The sequence below is a fragment of the Callorhinus ursinus genome, unplaced genomic scaffold (genome assembly GCF_003265705.2).
Source record: "Callorhinus ursinus isolate GAN/ISIS: 27379988/994484 unplaced genomic scaffold, GSC_fseal_2.0 scaffold48, whole genome shotgun sequence".
Classification (NCBI taxonomy): Eukaryota; Metazoa; Chordata; class Mammalia; order Carnivora; family Otariidae; genus Callorhinus; species Callorhinus ursinus.
In genome coordinates, this window is record NW_027397110.1 from 3,887,264 (window position 1) to 3,910,750 (window position 23,487).

The 23,487-nt window shown below is 56.0% G+C and overlaps 1 protein-coding gene across 2 annotated transcripts in view; it reads right to left on the reverse strand.

The window, feature by feature from the left end:
- FBLN1 (fibulin 1) overlaps positions 1-23,487 on the reverse strand; it is an 81,699-nt gene that overhangs the window by 35,747 nt on the left and 22,465 nt on the right. For both annotated transcript variants that reach the window (XM_025881864.2, XM_073882624.1), the window contains exons 4-14: positions 21,745-21,916; positions 17,621-17,680; positions 16,130-16,231; positions 15,382-15,519; positions 14,118-14,255; positions 9,806-9,949; positions 8,867-8,995; positions 8,013-8,138; positions 5,072-5,191; positions 4,148-4,279; positions 2,303-2,426 (exon numbers count right to left, since the gene is read on the reverse strand). In XM_025881864.2, the coding sequence (XP_025737649.1) occupies positions 2,303-2,426; positions 4,148-4,279; positions 5,072-5,191; positions 8,013-8,138; positions 8,867-8,995; positions 9,806-9,949; positions 14,118-14,255; positions 15,382-15,519; positions 16,130-16,231; positions 17,621-17,680; positions 21,745-21,916 (1,385 nt within the window). The remainder of the gene's footprint in view (positions 1-2,302; positions 2,427-4,147; positions 4,280-5,071; positions 5,192-8,012; positions 8,139-8,866; positions 8,996-9,805; positions 9,950-14,117; positions 14,256-15,381; positions 15,520-16,129; positions 16,232-17,620; positions 17,681-21,744; positions 21,917-23,487) is intronic.

The following is a 23,487-nucleotide window of genomic DNA, read 5'->3' on the forward strand; positions in this document are numbered from 1 at the left end:
CACGGGAAGCTGGCAGGGTGACATCACCACCCCCTTCACAGCTGGAGTATGGAGGCTCCAAGAAGCTCAAGGACCTGGAATGGACTGAGTCGGGAGGCAAACCCAAGTGAACCTGACTTCAAGCTGGCATCCTTCCAGAATGCCACAGCATCCCCAGGAGGCTTGAGAACAGTCACCAGGGGCTGGTGCACCGGGTGTCAGGTCCAGACTCTGGCTCCCAGCTCCTTTCTCCTCCCCACCCCTGCTCCCACCGCTAGGTGGCGCTGGGGAGCAGGCCTGTGCGTTAATCTTGGCCATCTTCCCGGGAGGGGGGGCTTGGAGCCTCACCACCCGCCCCCCTTGGCTGTACTGTGGGTGGGGGCCCACTTCCTGTCCTTACTCACAGAAAATGACGAGCCCCCTCTTTATCTGCCCCAGGTACCGGCTGATGAATCAATCCATGGGATGGGGACCGACTGAGCCTTGGAGCATCAACCCCCCAGTGAATGGAATGTGGGTCCGGGTTCCCTGCTGAATCCCCCATTTCACGGCTGGAACCCCTTCGCTCCCCTGGCCACAGCTCTACTCTAGTCCTGCCCACCACCCCTTCCGTCTCTGCCTAACTCAGCTCTTACCTGCCCATTCTCTCTAGCATCGCCTACTCCAGGCAGCCCTCCGGCCCCCACCCCAGCCAGGTGGGAACCCTGCTATACTCTGCGGTCACTGCTGTTCTGGCATGTGCCCCTAGCAGGCACGGTGCAGGGGATGGGGGCCTTTGCGGGCCTCCTGTCTGCCCAGGTACATGCACACGGTCTGCCCATGGCCCCCAAACAAGTAAAAGACTTTCTCCAGCATGCGCCAACATGTGGCAAGGAGCCGGGTCTGCTGATTTCAGCCACGACCTCAACACACAGCGCCCACCTGTCAGCCCCGCAGGCTTGGGAGGCGTGCAGACCCCCACAGGGCAGCCGCCTCCTCTGGATTTCATGGCTGGGTGTGAGAAGTCCATGCCCAGTGCCAGCCAGTCTTCCAGAGTCCTCAAACCCAGACACGGACAAAGGCCTGGGAGAACAGGAACTTAAAACACACAATGGCATCCCAGCCTCAAACTGAGGACACGGAACTTTCTTGGCAGTCAGAGGAACGTCCTCACTGCCCTCTAGACCTCCGGGTAACCCACGAGGTCTCTGGAATGCCACACACTCAAAAACCCAGCTCTGGAGGGGATCTTCCCTCGCGGGGGTGCCTGGAGGACATGAGCTGTTGGGTTTCCAGGCAGACAAACATACCCGCGCTGGGGGAACAGAGCGGGCCCATGGAGGTGGGGGGGGGGGCCAGAGGATGAACGCAGACACTGGGAAGAGCCCAAAGGGCTGCGGGGGAGACGGGTTATCTGAGCATCTCCTGTTCTGGCATTCGGCAAGCCGGAGGCCGGGCCAGAACCACAAGCCAGGGCAGCCACCCCTGAGGCTGAGCAAGTGGACACCAAGGCCGGCTGCACCAGCCAAGAAGGCCCTGACCCTCAAGGTCAAAAGGCCGAGTCACAGTCAGCCTAGCTGTGCGCTGGCTTTGAGCATTTCCAGGGATTGGAGGGAGGGGTCATGCATCTGTGCTCCCAAATCTGGCCCCACTGGAGAGCTCTTCCTGAGACTACTGACAGGGGCACCAGATGAAACTCGCTGAATAAAGTCAGGGGCAGGGTGGCCGGTAGGGAGATCAGAGGGTTCTCACGACGCCCTGAGGAAGGGGGTTTCTGGACGCTCCAGCACACATCCCGGTGGCCTGGGAGGGAAGGAGCTTCCAATGACATGGGAACACATAGCTTCAAGTCTGGGACACAGACCTTTTGTGCTGGCCCCACACTGTCAGCGGGCTGAAGGGAATCTGGCTTTTAAGAAGGGGGGTTGCTGACTGACGACGCCCCAGCAATCACGTCGGCTCACCCGGAACCAGCACTACCTTCACCTGGGTCAGAGCACATCCTGACACCTGCATTGTGCCGATGAGAAGGCTGAGGCCCAGCAAGCTGCCCTGCACCCTGGTCTTGCCCTCGGAAACCAGAGGCCTGGGATCTCCGCCTGGCTCCATGCACAGGCTACCCCGGGGGCGGGGGGCAGGCCCGGCCGTCTTGAAGTCACTACCTTGGTTCTCTGTGCTCTCCTGGTGTTTGGGGACTAAAGACCCAGGGGTCCTCCAGTTTCCCGGGTCATCCCCCCACCCCCGGGGGGGAGGGCACAGTCGGTTAACTGGCCGTCCAGGCCGGGAGCCACACCCCGCAGGAAGGCCGACGCAGACAGACCGCGGGGGGGCCCGAGGGACTTACGTGTCTGCGGAGCGCCGGTAGTTCTTGGGGCACTCGAAGGCCAGGCAGCGGAATCCCCCCTGGATGTTGAAGCAGGTCTCGTTGATGGAGCAGTTGTGGATGCCAGTCACACACTCATCGATGTCTGTGAGAGACCCCGAGGCAGCCCGGTGAAGGCGGAGGCCGCCCGTGCTGTGCCGTGGCCATCCCCAGCCGGGGAGACCAGGCCTCCCACTGCACAGCTCCTTTACTTACAGGATATCAGTATCTATAGAGTTTCTACTTGTTGTTCATAGTTCCTGGGATGACGGTGACAATAACAGCTCTGGAAGTGCTTTGGGGAGTTCTGTCCCTTCTAACGCTTCCGTGCACAATACCGTTATTATCCTCATCTTAGGGAGGAGCTCCCAGAGGTTCCGTGACTCGCCTAAGGTCACACGTTTCGCAGGCGGCCGAGTCGAGCTTTAAACCCACACGGGCTGGTGCCAGGGTCGGTGCACCCTTATCTCACACCTTACCTCGTGTGGGGCTTGTGACATCCCGGCAGGGACATGGCAGAAGCTACTGGCCCCATATGGTGTAGGGGAGGACACCCAGGCTTACAGGAATTCTAGGTTGCGCCCAGGGCCCGGGGTTGGCGATGCTGGGGGCATGGTCCTGAGAGGACCCTGGACGCGGGGAACTGTCCCCCTTCCCACAGCTCTCTGGAGCAGCCCCATGGTGGGGTCCGGGGGACGCCACCAAGCCTGGGGGGCATCTGTGAAGAGGGGCCAGATGCCTGATCTTGGGGCAAAAACAACACTCTGAATCTCAAAGACCGAGGTTCAGGAATGTGTTTCTGCTGGTCCTGGCAGAGCACCCAGGCTGCGGTAGTCATCTCTTCCGCCAGAAAGGAGAAAACAAAGTGACTTCCATCCAGAGCTACAGGCAAGCTGAGTGGGTGCCTCCCAGGAAAGGCCACAGCTCCTGCCTGCCTTTGATCAAAGCCACCTTCTTCCCGACCAGAACTGACAAGTGCAGAACCCGGGGCCTCTTGGAGCCTCTGGGTCGACAGTCCTGTGGGGGGCACTCATGAGGAAGGGGCCGAGAGACCCGACCTCTGTGATCCAGCTTCTGGGGCCGTCCCTGGATCCATTCCAGGGTCCTTCATTCACAAATATCTACTCAGCAGCCCCTCTCAGTTGCCAAATGGCTCAGTTCCAGAGCTCACGATGACCCCTAGAGTGTTCTTAGACATGGGAGCTGAATACAGATGGGTGTCGCTGGCCCCCTCATTTAGCCCAGGCTGGAGCCGACCCCCGGCCCCAGCAGGACCCTCGCATCCATAGTGCTCATAACTACAGGGACTATGCTCATAACTACGTAAGCTGTCACACACCAGAACACACCCATCCCCTCGACCGGGCAGTCATCATCAGCACCTGGGGACAGAGGCCTCCACCATCTGCTCACTGTTCTGCCCTTAACCCTTGGCAGGCTCGCATCAAGGGTTCGTCGAATGGGAGAATGCAAGACGGAACGAGCGGTCCTGTGCTGTGGAATGGGGCCTTCTGGGCACTGAGCTCCCATTTCCTCCCTGGCTAGCATCTTCCTAAAGGCTGTCATCCCCTGTTCTGGTCCCCTTGGGGCTGTCGAGGGCCCAGCAAGAGGGTCAGAACCCCCTGAAGACAGGGGTGCCGCGTGCGGGAGACCAGGGTGTGTGTGCAGAGGCCTCCCCTCGCCCTCCCAGATGCACCCCATCTATGGTGTGGCCCCTGGGTCAGGGGAGCGCATCCCCACAGCTGGGGGCTGCCTGGCCTCAGCTCCCCAGCACCGCAGAGCCCCGAGCACAGCCTAAGCGACCCCCGGGGGTTCCACAATGCTCACCTTGGCAGTTGCGGCCATTGGGGGCCAGCCTGTAGCCAGACGACGGGCAGCTGCATTGGAAGCTTCCAGGGATGTTGATGCAGCGATAGGAGCAGATGTGGCCGCCAGTGGGCAGGGCACACTCGTCAATGTCTGTGACGGCAAAGCCCCCTCCTCAGCATCCCGTGTGGACCCCGGCCGGGCTACATTCCCAACAGTGGGCCAGGATGGGGCAATCTGGACACAGGAAGCCTCCAGGTGCCGGGGCGGCCTCAGAAACTATTATGCCAGAAGGGGAAACTGAGGCCCAGAGAGGGGAAGGGCCTCGCCTAGGGTCACAGCGAGTTCGTGGTGTGGAGCATGCACACGTGGGGGAGGAGGCGGACTGGGGGCTCAGGGAGGGGACTAGCACATTATACAGGCCACCTGCAGGCCCCAGGTACATCCTGATGCTAATGAGAACAAATGTGCTAATAAAAAACACGCCTGCCGGGAAAGAAGTAGGAATCCTAACAGCAGCTGTCCTCGGAGCACCCGCGGTGCCCCAGGCACCGTACCAAGCACGAGTCGACAACCGGTTTAATCGTCCGACAGCCTGGTGGGTCTGGGCTCAGCCCTCAGGCAGCAGGGGATGCACAGCCTCGGCCAAGGAGAGGCAGAGCTTCGGGTCAGGCCTGTGGGCAGCCCCTGGGCCCCCACCTCGCCCCTGGGTCGCCACCACCAAGCCCAGCCACGTGCGCGGTTCAAAGTCCCGGCACACGTGACCCTCGCGGTCACGTGTTTGCTACTTTCCAAACCTCACTCGCAAAGACTTCTTTGTATCCAAATAAATCTCAGTTGGAGTGGAAAAAAAAAAAAACCCCACACCACCCGCCAGCCTGAAAGGGCCTTAAGCGGAAAGGGGGTGGAGGTGCTCTCCCCTCAGCCCGAGCGGGGCGCCCCCACCTTCGCAGGTGACCCCATCCACGTCGCTGAGCTGGTAGCCTCGCCGGCAGTAACACTGGTAGGAGCCGTACACGTTGGCGCACTCCTGGCTGCAAGGGCTGCTGCTGCACTCGTTCACGTCTGAAAGAGACAGGGTCCCCGGAGGTCAATGCTCGGAGCCAGCCGCCTGCCCGGGCTCCCTGGCAGGGCTGTAGACAGAGCACCTCCCTCAAGTTAACACAGAGGAAGGGCCAGAGGTCCCACGGCGGTGGGGGCTGGGGACCCGCCGGGGGTCATCCCGAGGGACAGCGGCTGCCACTCCATCCCCCATGGCCGAGGGATCGGGAACCTCTCATCAGGACGACAGTAAAGCCTCCGGTCTCAGCTCCTCCCAGTGGGGTCCCCATCAGACTGCCGCCAGGTCAGTTCTAGTCCTCAAATGGAGGTGTGATCACGGCCCTCCCCGTTTCACCTCCAAGATGATGCCCTCTGCAGACAGGGAGGCCTGGGTGAACAGCCGAGATGCCAATATTCCTAACACGCCAATGCTCGGCGCTCACCGGCCCACTCGGCAACCCTGGGATCCCGCTTCTCGGTTCCCTTCACTGAGAGCAGGGATCAGCACACATCCGGCCCACCTCCTGGTTTTGCAAAGAAAGTTTTATGCTCTCTCACTCATTTACCCCGATCTGTGGCTGCTTTTGCAACACAGCGGCAGAGGTGAGTAGCTACAACACAGATTATAACTGGCAGAGCCTAAAATATTTACTACATGGCTTTTAGGGAAAAAAAAAAAACAACTTTGCCAACCTCTGGCCTAGAAGCCTCTTCTCACATTTATTTACTGCTAACTCCTAGCAGGGCAGGAGGGGCAAGCAGCTGAGAATATCCATTCGTCTCTCACCCCGTGGTTCGTCCTGCAGTAGCCCCCTGCCCAGCCTGGCCGCCACCTGCTCACCTCTGCTCCCGTCACATCCTGGAGACACTCCTTGAAGGCAGGAACCATGTTCCCACCACACACCTTGTCAGGGGGCTTTCATAAAAGCTTAGTGGAACGACATGGCAAAGCTGGCCAGGCCCTGGTTTTCTGTCCCCAGGGTTGCTGCTAATGTAGACGTGAATATCTCCTTTCTGGTCACTTAGCAGTGATGAGGAACAGCATAAGCCATGAATGATAATAGCAAGAACACCGGCGGTCTCCATAGATGGCACTTCATTGCATGCAGGACACTGGGATGAGCTCTTCACGTGCTTCACCCTCATGGCTCCTGATAAGGTGGGTCCTGCTACCCCACACTTTTGCAGGTGAGGACACTGGGGCCCAGAAATGCTGATTTACTTCTTCAAGACCATAACAGGATTTGAACCCAAGCTCAGGGGACAGCCCCCCCCCCCCCCCATGTGTGAATGCTTTCCTTGCCCATATACATGCATTGGGTCTGGTTCTTGGGGGCAGATCCTAACCCTTGGGAGGACCCTAGGACCCAGGATTCTGTCCCACTGCCCAGCCTCCAGTTTGAGAACTGTGCATACTGGGTGCATCTGGGCATATCTGACTTCTGTGATCGTTCGGCTGAGGGTCCAGAGGCTGTGCTGGGCAATGGGAGGGCATCACTGAGGGCTGTCAAAGCTCTTTCCTTTGCTGACCTTAGAACCTAATCCCCACAGAAGACGTGATACCTGTTGAGCACCTACTGTGTGCCAAGCCCTGTGCTGAATGCACTTCACGCCATCGCGGTCCGTCCCCAGAAGAGGTTGGTGCTATGTGCTAACCGAAAGACAGCACGAACAAGTCCGCCCAACCCCCACCTGGCGGACGGAGAGACCTGACCACACTTTAGCATGGCTCCTCCTGGCCCAAGACGGGGTACTCAGGGTGATGGCCTCAGACCCTTAAAATGCCTGCCTGAGAAAGCTCAGTGCTGCCCGAAGAAGGTACTCAGTATTCCAGCCAACACCTGATGACATGCCCTGGCCTCCTTCTTCTTAGAAGCATTTACTTTAGAAAACTTATAAATGTAAACCCTCTCTCTTGTCCCTTTGAGATGTATCCTCTGCTACCCAAGAGTCTTTCTCCAGGATGCAGGAACCACACCTTTGAGATGTGCTCATCAAAAGGGGAGGCACCCCTCTCCCAGTCTCTGCGGGAGGGGAGGAACCAATTAGCAGGTGCAGCGGCCTCGGTCCATCCCACCACAAATGCTGTGGTGCCTCTCCTTAGCACGCCCCAGCATCTCAAAAGCCTCTAGCCTTTTGTTTCTGCAGAGCTGAGATGGATTTACACTGACATCTGTCTCTCTCCGCTGCTGCAAAAGTCTGAGTAAAACCTGTCTTTCCAATGTACTTGAAAATCTGACCTATCGGGCGCCTGGGTGGCTCAGCTGGTTAAGCGACTGCCTTCGGCTCAGGTCATGATCCTGGAGTCCCGGGACCGAGTCCTGCATCGGGCTCCCTGCTCGGCGGGGAGTCTGCTTCTCCCTTTGACCTTCCTCCCTCTCATGTTCTCTTTCTACCATTCTCTCTCTCTCAATAAATAAATAAAAATCTTAAAAAAAAAAAAAAAAGAAAGAAAGAAAATCTGACCTATCAACCCCATTTCTCCTGTTACGACACGGAGGCAGGTGACGTCAGCCACTCCCCACGGTCACGTGAACACAGGGTGGGTCGGACGCCTCCAAATCCCACACTCTTAGCCATGTCCTACACAGCTTCTTTAGCTCATTAATCCCCACGTGCGTGGCCCTGGACAGATGCCACCAGGTGCTCCAGGGCCCGGGAGGGACTGGGTGAGCGGTCATCTCTGACAAGCCACCTTTTACAGGCGATTCCCCGACCAGCGTGTCACCTAATACGTGCTGGGGAAACAAACTCGAGTCCGTCCCCAGGGGCCTGCAGGTGGAGCAGTGGCTCTCCCCAGGAGGAGGGGGTCCCGGAGCGCCCCGTCCTGCCCGCACCGCCTCACCTTCGCACGACCGGCCGTCGGCAGACAGCCGGAAGCCCACAGTGCAGCTGCAGAAGTAGGAGCCGGGCGTGTTCTCGCACTTGTGGCCGCATAGACGCCCAGGGTAGCGGCGACACTCGTTGATGTCTGCAACAGAGCGGACGGGGCCGGCTCAGGGCAGCGTCCGTCCCCCAGCAGGCAATGCCTCACACCGCCTCTGCTCGCCACCTCTGTCCCCCACCGCCTGCAGCCCCATCTCTCGGATGAGAGAGGCAAAGCGACTTGTCCCAAAGCCACAGCAAGTCAGCAGGGGTGCTGGGACCCCACCCGGCCTCTGCCTGTCCGCTGGGCAAGTCTCAGGCTCCTTCCCTGACAGCCGCCCTCCTGGGGACGTGCCCACCCGCCAGTTCTCCACCCTGGAGTCCTGAAGGAGGGTCCGCTGGGGTCTGACACGGGGCTCTGGGGCTGAACGGGGCAGCTGTCAGCCTCCCCCTGAGCAGCCTGGTTTGGGGGTGGCAGGGGGCGGTCAGTGGGGGGGTCTGTTCCCGTTCCTGGCAGAGAGGCGGCCATGCCACCACGGGTTCTTCTGCCGTGATCCGTGCACGCAGCCCTGAAGCCCTGCGGGTGAGCACGGACTTTGGGAAATCACTCGTGCTTCTGGACATTTGTGGAGTGGGCCGCAGTCTCCCAAACCCTTGCCGGCCTTGGGTCAAGCAGAGCAACTGCTGTACAGGCAGGGGGCCTGGCTCACACCCGGGAGCGCAGTGGCAGGTGGAACCAGAATGGGGGTCACCCGACTCAGGGTCTGCTCTCTGGGGCTGCTGTACTGGGACTTTCTCAGGGGACCACCGAGGCCTGTGGGGACACCCACGTACCCACACACGTCCTGCTGATGCCGTCAAAATAGTATCCAGCCTTGCACTCGCAACGGAAACTTCCAGGGGAGTTCACACACAGGTGCCCCGGCCCACAGGGCTCAGAGGGTGCTGCACACTCGTCCACATCTTGTAAAAGAGAATGACGCATTGAAAAACGTTTAGTGTGAGGGTTTTTTTCCCCTAAGATATCAAGAGAGGAAGACAAGAAAGCAGCAAACTAAAACGTATGTTAACAAAGCAACATTATTTGTCCTTCAACACGATGTCACAGAGTGCCTGCTACGTGCTGCGCCCCATGCTGGGGAGACAGGGGACCCAGGTACAGCCCCTGCCCTCAGGGGCCTCCTGCTCCGGCTGGCCAGCAACGGCCCTAGGGAAGGCAGGAAGTGCCCAGTGACCCAGAGGAGACGCTAGGGAAGTGCTCTGGGAGTCGCAGGGAGAAAGACTCCTTCCTGCTAACAAGGACCTGGATCCAAAGGAATGTAGCAGCAGGTGGGCAGAGGGAATGATGTAAAAGCAGAAAACCACACAGAGAGGAAAGGGTAGGGCTTGTTTAGGGAGCAGCAAGACCTATTTCATCTGAATTATAAGGTTTTCAAAGTTGGGTCAACCTCAGGAGGACTGAATTGTAAGCAGGGTCGCTGCCTGAACTCTGTGTCCCACCAGTGGGGATTGTGAGCAGGGAGGCACAAGGGAGCTTTCAGCTCAGGACACCCCAGACCGACTGAAAGGGACAAAGCTGGGCGCAGTGGTAGGCTGGCATCCTACTGCAACGGTCCAAGCAATCGAAGGCAAAGGTCTATGCTTGGAGATGAGCAATGAGATGGATGGACAGGTGGAAATGGCTTCACTTTGGGGATCTCCTCTCCCCTTTCAGAGAAGGGAGGGGTGTGCTGGGAGCAGACAGAAAAGTTGGTTTTATTTTTTAATACCAACCAACACAGCGGGTTCCCTCCTCGTTGAGATGGTAGCCACGGCCACAGTTGGGCACGTTCTTCTGGCATGTGTAGGAGCCCTCCGTGTTGATGCATGTCTGCCCAACAGGGCACGGGGCACTGATACTTAAACACTCATTGATATCTGCAGCAGGGAAGACAGAGACAATGTGGTTAAACACAGAGGGCCTGCAAAAACCCAACAACCCGGTCTCCAGAAAACCCCTACTTCCCCCCCTCACTACAAAACCCCACATGGTGCCCCCTCACCCTGGACCACACAGCGGCCTCCCAAGCGGCTCCCAGATCTTGCCAGCACATGCCACCTTAAACACCACCTGCCTGGCCCATCTCCCTGCCCCTGAACCTTCAACACGTCCGTCTTTCCCTGCACGGCATCTGAGGCTGCCTGCCTGGCTCTCAGGCCTGCCCACGGTCACGTGGCCGTGTCCCTTCTGATTTTCACATGCCTAGTGAGTGCGAACCAGTAAATGCACAAGGATAAACTTTTGCTCCTCTAGCTACAATTCGGTGCAAAATCACAGAGGCTGGGGCACGGGGGTGGCTCAGTTGGTTAAGTGTCGGACTCTTGATTTCTGCTTAGGTCATAATCTCAGGATCACGAGATTGAGCCCCGTGTCAGGCTCCATGCTGAGCGTGGAGTCTGCTTAAGATTCTCTCTCTCTCTCTCTCCCTCTGCCCTGCACCCGACTCACATTCTCTCTCTCAAACAACAACAACAACAACAACAACAAACCGCACAGGCTGAACTTCTTACTAGGGGAGACTTCTAAGGGGACCGAGGTTTTTAAGAATTCCCCTTTTCAGATACTTACAAAGCATCTAGGGGACAAAGAGAAGGGAGTGATGGTAGAAGACCCCTGAGCTGAAGTCAAAAAGAGGGACTGGCTGTACTTCTCCCCTCCCGGCCACACCCCACCCTCCTCGGACAGTCAGTGACCAGCCGCATCTTCCCCCTTGAGTTGGCCTTAAGCATGGGTGCAGTACTTAACAGTTGACAAAAGCGTTTAGGTCCATACTGCCCTCACCCGCCACAGCTATCCTGCAAGTTAGGCAGGGCCAGGATTATTCTCTGCATTTTATAAACAACGGAACTCCCCAAGCACACAGATGGGCCTAGGGCCCACTCAGCTCTAGAACCAGGGAGTCCTGCCTCCCAGCCCTCAAATCAGGGGTGGGCAAACCATAGCCTGCCAGCCTACCAACCAAATCTAGCCCACTGCCTATTTTTGTCATAAAGCTTTATTGGAACGCAGCCATGCCCATTCTTTACTTATTGTCTACAGCAACAGAGACCCTAGAGCTCATGAAGCTGGGTACTTACTATTTAGCCCTTTACAGAAAAAAATTCTGCATCAAGAATAAATGCAGTGTTTAGCAACAATATGGCCTCCCTCCAAGCCTTGTGCTCGCCAATCAGATCTACAGTTCCCAAACTCTGTCCCCGGACCTGTGAGCGTCCCAAGACAGAGGGGGCCAGCGTGTGGGAAGCCCGCTCTGGTCCTCTCTGTTGTCCTCACTAAAGCAGAAGGGAAGACGATGCACACCAATTGGGAATCAGAAGAAACAGGGGGGGAGAAAAAACAACAAAAAGATGGGATCGTCTCAAGGCCCTCAGCAACCAAACCTCAAGGTTCTAGAACATTCTATGTCTTATAATAAGGAAAAAGGCCTCTGCTTTCTTAGAGCATGGCCATTCTTGTGCAGCCCCCTCTGCCCCTTCACCCCGGGGTAGAGCTCTACAGCTGCTGGGCTGTCTGCCGGTGGTGGCCGGAGGGGAACAGGCAGGCTTGTGGGGCACCAGGAATGCTTCCAGGAATCCCGGGAAGATGGATTTGGCTGCCCATGAGGTCAGAGCTTCCCACTACCTCACGCTGTTCTGGAGGGGGTGAGGGTGCCGTTGGCAGAGGTGTGCAAGCCGAAGACCAGGATGCACACGGGGGGGGGGGGGAGCGCCCTCTCCCAGATGGCCTTGAAACTAGCATTGGATCCTGATACACTTTCTCCTTGTAGAGAAGTATTTGGGATGACGAGGTCATTTTTAAAAAGATGACATAAAGGTACTGACGTAAAATGATGTCAACATACACTGTGAAGGGGCTGGGGGCGGGGCGGGGCGGGGCAGCACTTTGCAGCTCCGTCTGGCTCCATTTGCATCCGAAACAAAGAGTCTCCAGACAGCAGGAGCCCAGAAGGGCACTCAGACACTGCTGAGCAAGAGAGGAGCGTTTCCTTTCGGCACTTTGGGATTTGCTTGCATCTTTGTAAATATATATAGATATATGACTTCTGAAATTAAAAAAAAATTTTTTTTAAAGAAAGAACCCTGAGTCTGGTTGCGAGGAGTGTGGGCACATGTAAAGGGGGCCGCCCCAGGGCTGAGATGAGGGGCACCTCATGGTTGGTTTGCAAACCCTCCAAATAACCAGGAGCTGGTGGGTGGGGCTCCTTTGGGGCTTAGACTCACCCAGGCTCTCCCTGCATCTAGGGTAAGACACTGAGGGGGACTGTCCCCTCCCGCTACTCTCACACCTTGCCCTTGCATGGTCTGCACCCCGTAGTGGGGGAGGAGGGGGCCGCGCTGAGACTTGCCAATGTTCCTTCTTTGTGGAAATCGGGGCTGGTTTTGCCATGAGTCAGGGTTTCCATCCCGAACAGATGCCAGTCTCCTTGGCAGAGCCCCCTCCAAGCACAGGGCAAGTCCAGGCAGGCCCCTCCTCCCTGCTGGCCCTGGGAGGGCCGTCAGCACCATGGTCCCCTGCACTGGGTGGAAGATGGTGAGGGGCCAAGCCTAGCCAAGCTGAGCCCCTCCCCTGCCCCCCAGCTCCGAAGCCTCCCCACACTCCCCGCACAGGATGACAGGGGAGCTTTAAAGAAGAAGCCTGGGGCAGGGCTCCAAGGAGGCCCCCGTCCAACGTGAGGGTCACTGTTCTATTTGTCTTTAAATATCCCAGGGTGGTTAAAAAAAAAAAAAAAAAAAAAAAAAAAGCGAGGAGAGCTTTCAGTCCAAACTACCATTTCAGACCAAAGATCAATACAGATTTCTCTGAGAGTGGGTGAGCCAGACCGAAGACAGACACCCGCCATCCCTCACTCTCGGAGGTGTCAAACTTTCAAAGAGGGTAATGGGGCAGCCCCCAGGGAGGGTGGGCTCTAACGGGTGGCATCTGCACTCTCACTGGGAGAGAAGTCTCCTATCCTCAAAGGCAGGACCCAGAAGCTTCTGCTGAGCAGAGGCCAAGGCCAGGCCAGCGGATCTGGACGCAAAGGCCAACAGCACACAGTGACCGAGCCAGGTGGTTAGCCGGGGTGAGCCCAGGAGAAAGGAGAGTCACCCCCCCCCCCCCCCGCCATACAGAGCAGGTAGTAGGTCTGCTCGGCTCCCTGCCCCTCCCGCACGCTGCTTCCCCGACCTGAGCCTCTCGCCAGGCCTCCTGCATTTACTAGTTTACTACATTCCCACGGGATTCTCTTTCTTTGATAGCAACAGAGTAGTTTTGTGGGGCTTTGTGGTGAGATATATGTGACAGAGAATGTGCCGTTTTCCCTATTTTTAAGTCTACAGACAGGTGGCATCAACTACGTTTGTGCTGTCTTGAAACCATCACCACCATCCAACCACGCAAATTTTTCATTTTCCCCGACTGAAACTCCCTGCCCAGTAAACACTAGCTCCCCACTCCCCTGCCCCAGGCCCTTTGCACCTCCCGTGCTCCTCTCCTCTCTCCATGAAACTGACTACTAACACAGAGTATCTCTTAAAACAAATCTTTAATACACCAGACACTTCACAATCCTCTTCTTCGATCCTTGCCTCAAGCCTCTAAGGCAGATATTATGATTCTTCCCATTTTATAGAGGAAGAAATCGAGGGTCAGAGGAAGGAAGTCAATTACCTTAAGTCATTGAGTTCTAAACCAGGTGTCTCTGACTCCAAAAATGAAGCCAAACTGGGGGTTTCGTCTAAACCCGGGGGTTGCTTAAACTCTAGCCCTAGGGCCAACCCCAGCCTGTACCTGTTTTTGTAAATAAAGTTTTATGGGGACACAACACCGCCCGCCCGTTCCTTCACTCGCGTTATCTGTGGCTGACTTCCAGCCTCAATGGCAGAGCTAAGTAGCCACAACAGAGACCAGACGGCCCACGAGGCCTCAGTGTTTGCTCCCCGTCCCTTTATAGGATGTGCCTGCCGACCTCTGCTCGGCGGCCCCTCACGTCCCAGAGACGTGGCCCAGCACCAGGGCGTCGGCCCCGCCTGGGGGACCCTACCAGCCCTGGTGACAGAGTCTTACCAATGCAGTTGCCTAGAGCATCTTGTATAAAGCCACTCTTGCACTGTAGCTTGGGTCTGCAGCGGAAGGATCCCAGAGTATTCTGACAGATAAAATCGGGGAGGCAGTTATGAATACCACTCTCACACTCGTCAATATCTGGTACGTCATAAAAAAAGGAAATTGTTAGCAAGAGTCCTGCCAGAAGCATCATACAACATTTAAAAATCACAAGAAATTTTTTTTTAATGCTCATTACTCAGACTACAACCCAAAACATTCCAATAGAGAGGTCACATAAAAAGGAGCCTCAGCTAGCCAAATAGTGCTCGCATTGCTAAAGACTGAAAACTCTTTTTTTCCCCCCAAGGCTCTTATGAGGCAAACTTTCTGTTATATAATAAATATCCCAGGCATTTTCCTGGCAGTATGTGGGATTTTTTTTTTCCCTTCACTTTAGGCTAAGTGCGTGTTTAGTTTAGATAATAAGCAATGATCTTAGTGGCAATAAACACTGTCCCTATAAAGTTATTCATTCTGAAATCGTCATAATCTTCCAAACATGAACAATGGTGATTGTCATGATCAGACACGTTGGCTGCCCTTCCCCTGAAGTTCATGGCTGTCAAGTGTTCAAAAGTGTATACTCAGCTGGCTGGGCCCCTGGGTTCTCAGGGTCCAAACCGCCCAGCGAGGGTGGAGTGAAGTGAGCTTGCCCAAAGGCCGTCAGACGTCAGGAGGGTGTGCCTGGCTTTTGAGTTACCCTCGTAACTCAACCAAAATCTTCACACAAGTGGTTTTGTCATTCTGGAGGGCTGGAAACCCTCAGAAGAAAACTATGTTCTAATAGATCCTCATCAAAGCCTTATCTGCCAAATCACATCTATGGCTTGGCGGGGAAAGGCCAGCAGCCAAAAATGTCATGTTTTTATGCAGCGGAAGAGAATATGCTTTGAACTTCAAGGAAGCCTGGAGTCAGATGGAAGGCAGCTGTTGTACAGAAAATATTTTGGGGGGGGGGAGTTGCGAGGAGAAAGCACACGTGAGCACCTGAAATTCACCTCTGGTCTTGTTCTGAAACGATCCTGCTCTGAGCCTGCAAACTCACCACTGTCATTAACTCAACGTTACGGTCAAGAAGGCAAATCTTTACCAAAGACATAACCGGCCAGCATCCCTGGGCAGTCACAGGGAGCCCAGACCCCCGGGAGCCCGGTGCTGCTTTACCAGCACATCCTATCTAGTCCCGGGGAGCTGAGGTGTGTAGACTCGGAGCGTGTTATACCTTTGCAGTCATTGTCCTCCGTGAGCTCATAGCCAGTCCCACAGCTACTGTCTCTCTGGCAGCGGAAAGAGCCCACTGTATTGACACAGGACTCTCCAAGCCGGCAGTTGTGGTTGCCCATGACGCATTCATTGATATCTAGGAGAGATGGAGGCAAAGCAGGAGTAACCAGCAGGAACCACGGACCCCCGCGCTTTATCAAAAGGAACATCCCGGAAGGTGTGGTGCAATTGGTTGCCAGCCGTCTGTCCAGTCCCCCACGCACATGCCTAGTCGGGGTCCTGGGCACCCACCACCAAATCACAAGCAATGGTTTCTTTCCCCTGCTCGGTTTCAGATCTATTGCTCTCCTTGAGCACCCACGGAGCAAGTGTCAGGCCCTGAACCCGAGCCACGTGATCCATAAGGCCCCTACGAGAGGCGATCACCTTGCTCCATCTCCCCCACCTCAGACAGGAGGGGCCGAGAGAGGCTCAGGGACGTGCCCGGGGCCACTCAGCAGATCCCGGATTCAGAGCGCGGTCAGACCGCAAAGCCAACCCTCTTCCCCAACGCGGTTATTTGTGCCTTCCTGGAGGAGAGCCATGGCTGGGCGCCGTGCGCTGCAGACTCCAGGGAATGCTGTTCCTCACCTACGAGGGGGGCCCCGCGGTGTGCAGGGTGGGCCCTGCCTGGTGCCAAGCCGAGGCCGAGGCCCCCAGGGCGGCTGCGTGCCGTCCTGCTGTGGCCGGAGCACGGCAAAGGTTACCTTCACAGGAGACGCTGTCGGGCAGCAGCTGGTAGCCCACGAAGCACGAGCAGACCACCTCCTCCCCCGTGTCTCGGCACTGTTGCTTGCAGGGCCCGCCGCCTGGAACGAGAGCGGATCAGAGCGAACGTGAGCCAGGAGCCCAACACACACCAGAGGCCCTTTGGGTTGCCAAAGGGTTCTCTTTGGACTGGGCCAGAGCAAGCGCCCTCAGGGTGGACAATACACGAAGGCAGGCTCCCCGGTTTGGAGCCCACCCTCTCCAGCCTAGCACCCCTCCCTTCCCACGCGAGACCCCCACCCCAGGATCTGGCCCTGGACAACCTTGGAGCGGCTGCCTCAGGTCCCAGCCCTGGTCCGACAAAATGGCGGCAGGCTGGGCCATCCCTGCAGGTCGTAGTGGCGCCAGGAGGGGCCGGGCAGAGAAGCCAGGGATGCTGCCGCCCAGCACAGACATGGAGGGGGCCGTCCCGTGAGGGAGGCCAGGCCCCGCGGAGGCCCCACGGGCCCCCACAGCTCACCTGGCTCCCTGACTGTCCCTGGTACCGCCCCCCCACCCCACCCACTCCAACCACACTTCCTACAGGCCGCTGAGTGATGCTCAAAGAGCGACTCTCATCGGGACAAACCTCTACCGGCTGAAGATGCTACCAAAGCTCCGACTGCTGCCCAGGGCCCACATTACGGCCTGTAGGCCTCTGCCTGCTTCCCCAGCCCCCTCCTCTATCCCCACCCCACTCCTCCACCTGCCAGGGCCCACCAGACTCACCCACGCCAAGTCTCCACTCCTGCTGCCCAAATCTCTGTCCAGTGGTACTTTCCTGGCTAACCTACACTCACCCCTTGCAAACCAGCTACATCCTCCCCAGGAAGGCCCTCCCACACCCCCCAGGGAGTTTTCTGGGCTCTCTGCCTCCCCACCCCCACCCCTGTGCAGCCTGGCACCGTGCACTGACCACGTCATTTTGTGATTACACTGGCCTCCCATCAACGCTCCAGCCACAGGGCAAGTCTCCGAATGGAGCTTTGGAGCAGACTTACCAGTCTAGACATGTGGGAATGTTCCATGAAAGAGAAATAACGTTTTATCACATGAAAAACAAACCTGTCAGGCCCCACTCACTTTTAATTTGCAAACGTCTCCCTTGCCAGACAAGTGGATACAGTCCAGGGCACCTTCTGGGGCTCCAGGACCTAAAGTCTAGTAACGCTCCTCCCTCCCCGGGTGTTCACCCTTCGCAGAGCCTGTGTTTAGGTGGGTGCTGTGGCTGGAGTGTGGGGGGGGCACCTCTGATGCCTGCTTCCCACACGGCCCCCTCCCTAGCAGCCCACCAGGCCCCAGCTCGAAGGGAAAGAGAAGGTGGGAGCCCAGGAGTGTGGGGAGGGCAGACAGACTTGAGCTGACTCGCAGCCAGAGGGCTCTTCGCACGTGAACCTGAGCAAAACCCGAGGTCGAACTCCCAGTGGGATTGGGAGGTAGCAGGGCCTCACCTCTGCAGCGGTCGTTCAGGTACGGGTCCTCCTGCTCCTCCTCGATCTCTGAAATCTTGGCTGCGGGGGAGAGGCAAAAACGACATGTATACAAAGGCAGCATCCCATCGTGTCTTAGCAGAAACCCTGAATACTTTTTCTCCTTTTTTAAAAAATATTCTTTTTTTTTCCCAAGATTTTATTTGTTTATTTGACAGAGAGAGAGAGAGAGCACTAGCAGGGGGAGCGTCAGGCAGAGGCAGAGGGAGAGGGAGAAGCAGGCTTCCCGCGTTGCAGGGAGCCCGATGCGGGGCTCGGTCCCAGGACCCTGGGATCATGACCTGAGCCAAAGGCAGACGCTTAACAGACTGAGCCACCCAGACACCCCACTTTATCTCCTTACAAATACCAGGCAGTCATGCCCATTTGGGGAGCTCAGGGATTGCCAAGGGACATCAGGCACCCCACATTACTCGCCCATTTCAGCAAATGTAGTCCCAGTCCTGCTCTAAACCGGGCCATGCCCCCCAAACCTTAAACAGTGCACCCGGTAAAAACTTGTTGTTATTGGTTGAATGGTGTCACCCCCCTCAGAAGATGTCGGAGCCCTAACCCCTAGTACCGGCAAATGTGACCTTCCTTTGGAGAAGAGTCTTTGCAGATGATCGAGTTAAGGAGAGTGAAGGCACGCCCCCAGACAGTGTGTCTGTGTCGTTATAGAAAGACGAAAGTGGACACAGAGGCAATTGATGTGAAGACACAGCGGGGAGACAGCCATCCATGTACCCAAGGCCACCAGAAGCCAGGAGGGCGGCCTGGAGCCAATTCTGCCCCACAGCCTCAGAGGGACTCAGACAGACAGCCCACACCTTGATCAGGGGCGTCTGGCCTCCAGACTAGGAGACAGAACATTCCTGTTGTTTAAGCTCCCCCCCGACTCCAGTCCATGGTGCTTTGTTAGGGCAGCCCCAGGAAATAAATAACTATACACAGTCTGCCTGCAAAACTCAATTTAGTGCGGGTCATTAATAATCACTCACTGAGTTCATTCAGACGAGGTGTCTGAGCATCTGCTCTGTGGGCTGAGCACTCGGCAGAGACAAGGCCCCTACTCTCAACAGGGACTTCAACAGGGCAAAGGGAGACAGTGGGACCAGTGGGGCCCCCTAATTTAATCTAACAAGGTGGTTTTCCACTGGGAGTTCCGGGTGAAGAGAAGAAATGGATTCGTCCCTCCAGCTTGCATAAGACAGCCAAGGGCGGGAAGGATCCCTAAAAATACCCAGAAACCACACCCCGGGAAGTCGAGGCCCCTTCCACAAGACAGGATAGCAGCGGTCGCAGTTCAGGCATGAGTCGGCAGCCTGGCACGACTGCGATGGGCGGGAAAGCGTAAATCCAAGCGCATCCACCGCACACTCGCGCCCACGGGCGAGAAGCCAAAAAAGACGCAGGGAAAACAAGGAAAGGAAACGTGACCTAATGGAAACAATATTTCTCTGTGTCCATTTCCTCTTTCCTCTGCTTCTTCCATGTATCTTCCACAACGCCCACAGTGAGTGTGTAACACACACACCGGAAAAATAAGCATCATCAAGAAGAAACATATTAGTGCTTGCTCTAAAAATTCAATACAACATTACCTCATATACACTAGGCACAAGGCAGTCTCTTTCCAGGGCTGTTAAAATATGGTCAGGGTCCCTAAGTAAACCTTTCACTTGGCCAGAAACTAAGCCAAAAGACCTTTAGAGTGTGAATCATCTCTTCTAGTTTAGGGGCCTGGGAGCGCCTTTGCTATGGTCATTCACCTTGGAGACTCTTGGCTCACTTCGGGCATGTAGTCGAGGCCGAGGCACAGGCCGGGGTGTTGGCCAGGAGAACCCGTGAGGAGCTACCTCCTGCCCGGGCAAGGAGGCCATCGAGGCTGGCATGGTGTTCTGTGGGAGCCAGCGAGCCTGGCACAGAGACACCACCACCATTTCTGCCAAAAAGCGAATCCCAAACCTGGGCTTCTTCAGCCTCCACCTCCCAATCTGTAGAATGGGGATATAGCCAATATACGTCCCAGCACACGGTTCCTCCCAAACTCTCTGCGGTAAAGGGACAGGGCTCTCTCCCCCATCATAGGCCAATACCTTGATAACATGTAATATAAAGTAATTACCAGAAAAATTAAGTTATGAGAACAAATAGGCCCCCATTTAGATGAAACAGACATAAGTCATGCTATCAAAGGCTTATAAAAGTTTCTAAAAGCTTACTCTCAATTCGTGTACTTAGTTTATTAGAGCCAGCAGTGGTCTGTGGACTCTCTGTGTGGCCCTGTGGCAGCACACAGTAGGCCTGCGATAAACACCCTTGGGAAGAAAGGAAGGCGCGCCTTTATCTGTGAGGAGGAAGGGCAGGGGGTCCTCACATAGACTTTGGGGGAAAAGTCAGGGGCAAGAATTGAAGCAGATAAAAGACAGAAGAGAAATAAGACATCTGGAGCGGCAGCAAAGCTCAGACATTGTTATGGAAACAAGACATAAATCAACAAAAATCCTCCCCAGAGACACAGGAGAAATTCTCCACCAGGACAAATAGTTTGGGTTTGTTCAAAGTGAAAATGTTATCTCTGGTTTCAAAAGTCAAGGAGGGAGCCAGAATGTGGTTCCAGACCTTTATGACTGAGGTATCTGACATCAGCCCCACGGCATCCATGAGAAATTAAAAACAGAGAGACTGGTCTGTTTGACCCAGGACCACAAAGCCACCGGGGTCATGAAGCCAGAATGATGGGCAGCCTGACCTAAGGAGCACAGGTCTGTGAGCTCCTCCTTCCTAAGGCCTTCCTGCCCTTAACCCTCCAAAGCTCCCTTGAAACTGTCCTTGGGGTCACTCACCCCTTTGCTGAATAAATATCTATTAGTTAAATGAGCCTAGCCAGCTAGTAATGAGTGGTAACCTGCCCGCCTCTTGTCGACATGTCATTGGCACCAGATGGAGAGAGAAAGGGCACGGGCCAAGGGGCGGAAGGCCAAAATTCTCCCTCCCCTGTGTGTTGGTCATCTGACCTTGAGCATCAGGCCCTCCGTCCGTGAAATGAGAGCAGGGCCAGCCACCATGCTGACCAGCCCAGGGCTGTCGGAGGCACAGGGAAGAATCTTGATGACGAACATTTATGGAGTCACCCCAAACACTCTATACTCATTTTCCCAAATAACCCTCCCAGAAACGTTATGAAGCAGGATTATAATTATCCCCATTTCACAGATGAGGGGACTGAGGTCTGGATACATCAGTTTACTTAAAATACATGTTAGGACAGAAACATGAACCCGGATTTGTCAGATCCTGGATCCCAAGTCTTTGGTCCCACTCTAGGGCAGTGGCTCTCTCAGATGAGGTAATGAACACGAAACTGCTCTGACACCTAGAATCAGTCTGTGCTGAGTTAAGGCCACAGCAAACAGGTGTGCCCCCACTCCCTGTGATTGTTAATTTTATGTGTTAACTTGCTTGGGTCACAGTACCCAGAGATATGGTCAAACACCAGTCTGTATTTGCTGTGACTGCATTTTATTTTATTTTTTTAAAGATTTTATTGATTTGTTTGAGAGAGAGAGAGAGAGAGCACGAGAGTGGTGAGCGTCAGAGGGAGAAGCAGACTCCATGCTGAGTAGGGAGCCTGATGTGGGACTTGATCCTGGGACTCCAGGATCGCGTGACCTGAGCTGAAGGCAGAGGCCCAACCAACTAAGCCACCCAGGCATCTATGACTTTATTTTAGATGAGATTAACATTTAAATCAACAGACTTTGAGTAAAGCTGATTGCCCTCCATAATGCGGGTGGGCCTCGTCTAGTCAGGCGAAGGCCTTCAGAGAAACATCGACCTCCTCCAAGGAAGAAGGAATTCTGCTAGTAGATGGCTTTTGGACTTGAGCTGCAACATCGGCTCTCTCTTGGGTCTCTGGCCTGCTGGCCAAACCTGCAGACTTCACACTTGCCAGCCCCCACAACTGAGTGAGCCAATTCCTTAAATCTCTTTCTCTGTACACACACACACACACACACACACACACACCCCTATTGGATTTGTCTCTTTGGATAACACTGACTAATGCACTGACCAAAAGGGAAAAAAGGGGGGGAAATTACCTGCTTCTTGGATGTCCCCAATGTCCCCGGGGGCGAAGTCAGTGGTCTCCTGGCCCTTGACGCAGCACGCCCGGAACACCAGCCCACACTGGTAGCCGACCATGAGGGTGTACTCGCAGCTCTGGCCCTGGGCCTGGGCTGCCCTCCCCAACAGGCAACAGTGGCAGCATCTCTGCAAACACAGGCAGAGACTCGGGATGGAGAAGCTGCCCAACACGGCAGAGGCCCCCAGGTCTCTCTGGTCCCCGTATCCACTCAGCCTGCACAGCAATGACACTGTGGGACTTAGCCATCTCTTCTAAACTCTGGCAGTAAGCAGCTCAGCAAGCCGAGCCCGAGGCGTTCTGCCTCCCGAATCTCACAGGTCCCGGGTTTTTAAAGGAAACTTAAAGGGGCTTGCACCCAACACCTACCCCACCACACCAGACTGTCCCCCCCAACATCCCTGCCCCGCCCCACTCACATACCTCCAGGAGGAATTAGCTATAACAGGGGCCCTCTGAGGGTCACACAAGAGCTCCCCGAAGGTCCCCTCCTGGTGTGTGGTCTAAGATTTCTCTACCATGCCCGGAAAAATGAATATGCACTCGTCTCTTCCCTCCTGAATGCGGGTGATTTCGGCAGCAGGAAGCACATCGTGCATTTGAAAAGCACGAGAACCTCCAGACAAGTCATCAAGCGAGGGACAGAATCACTGCCTGTCACCTGGACCCTGGTGTTCCTGAAAGTGACACCTGAATCCCGGGGACGGCATTCAGCCTGATATACGAAGAGCCCCATTTCAGTCCTTACTATCCTAAGAAAGGCACAGAACCTTCCAAAAGGCCCCCAGCAGGAGCCAGGAGGTGTGGCTTTGCTTGAGTTTCCGTCGGGATTGATGGGTCTTCCATCCCGCTGGTTCTACAACCTCCACGCCAGAAAGAACAGGGCACATGTTACCTCCTCTGCCTTCCAGGGCATGAGTAAGCCTTCCCGGAAACACAAATCACCCATCTGCCAAAGTGGCCTGTTCCCACCCCCGTTAGACTGTTCCATGCCTTTTCCACACCTCCCTTTCTCTCTAGTCTGGGGACAAGGGCAGAGCTGTCTGCTGGGCAGATGGCGTCTGCAGGGCCCCAGCCCTGCCTGGGGAGGCGGCTGCTGGACGCCCAGGCTCCTGGCTCCGGGGGCCCCCTTGACCAGACCTCCCTACTCCCGCCCCACCCAGCTCCCTCACGCCAGAAGCCTCCTCCCATGAAGGCCCACAAAGGCTGCAGGTGGGCGGAGGAGGGGCTTTGGACTCCCCCACACCTCCCTCCCAGAATTCAGACTCCATTCCAATTCATGCTCCTTGAAATCGCTTCCTGGCCCTCCTAACCGGGAACGGGAAATCTTTCTCCCTGGAAACGCAGCTCCAACGGGAACCCAGCTGCCCAGGTTAACTGTCCAGAGCTCCTTCTGGTCGGGCTTGTTTTTCTCTCGCAGTGGGTGGTGAGGGAGGGACAACCTAGTTAATTTGCAGTTTTCAGGCCCAGAAAGTGGTCAGGAATTCCTCCACCCCCACAGGAAAACGCAAACCTTCCACAGGGACAGAGGCCCCAGAGGGACCCGGTGCAGACCCACAATGGATGATGTCACCCGCTCAGCACTCACCTCCCCCCAGGCCCGATGGACCTAGGGCTGCCTCGCCAGACCCCTCCCCTGCTGGTCTTGAAAGTACCCCTAGCCAGGCCACTTTGGAGTGGGGGGCCTCTCTGAACCTCC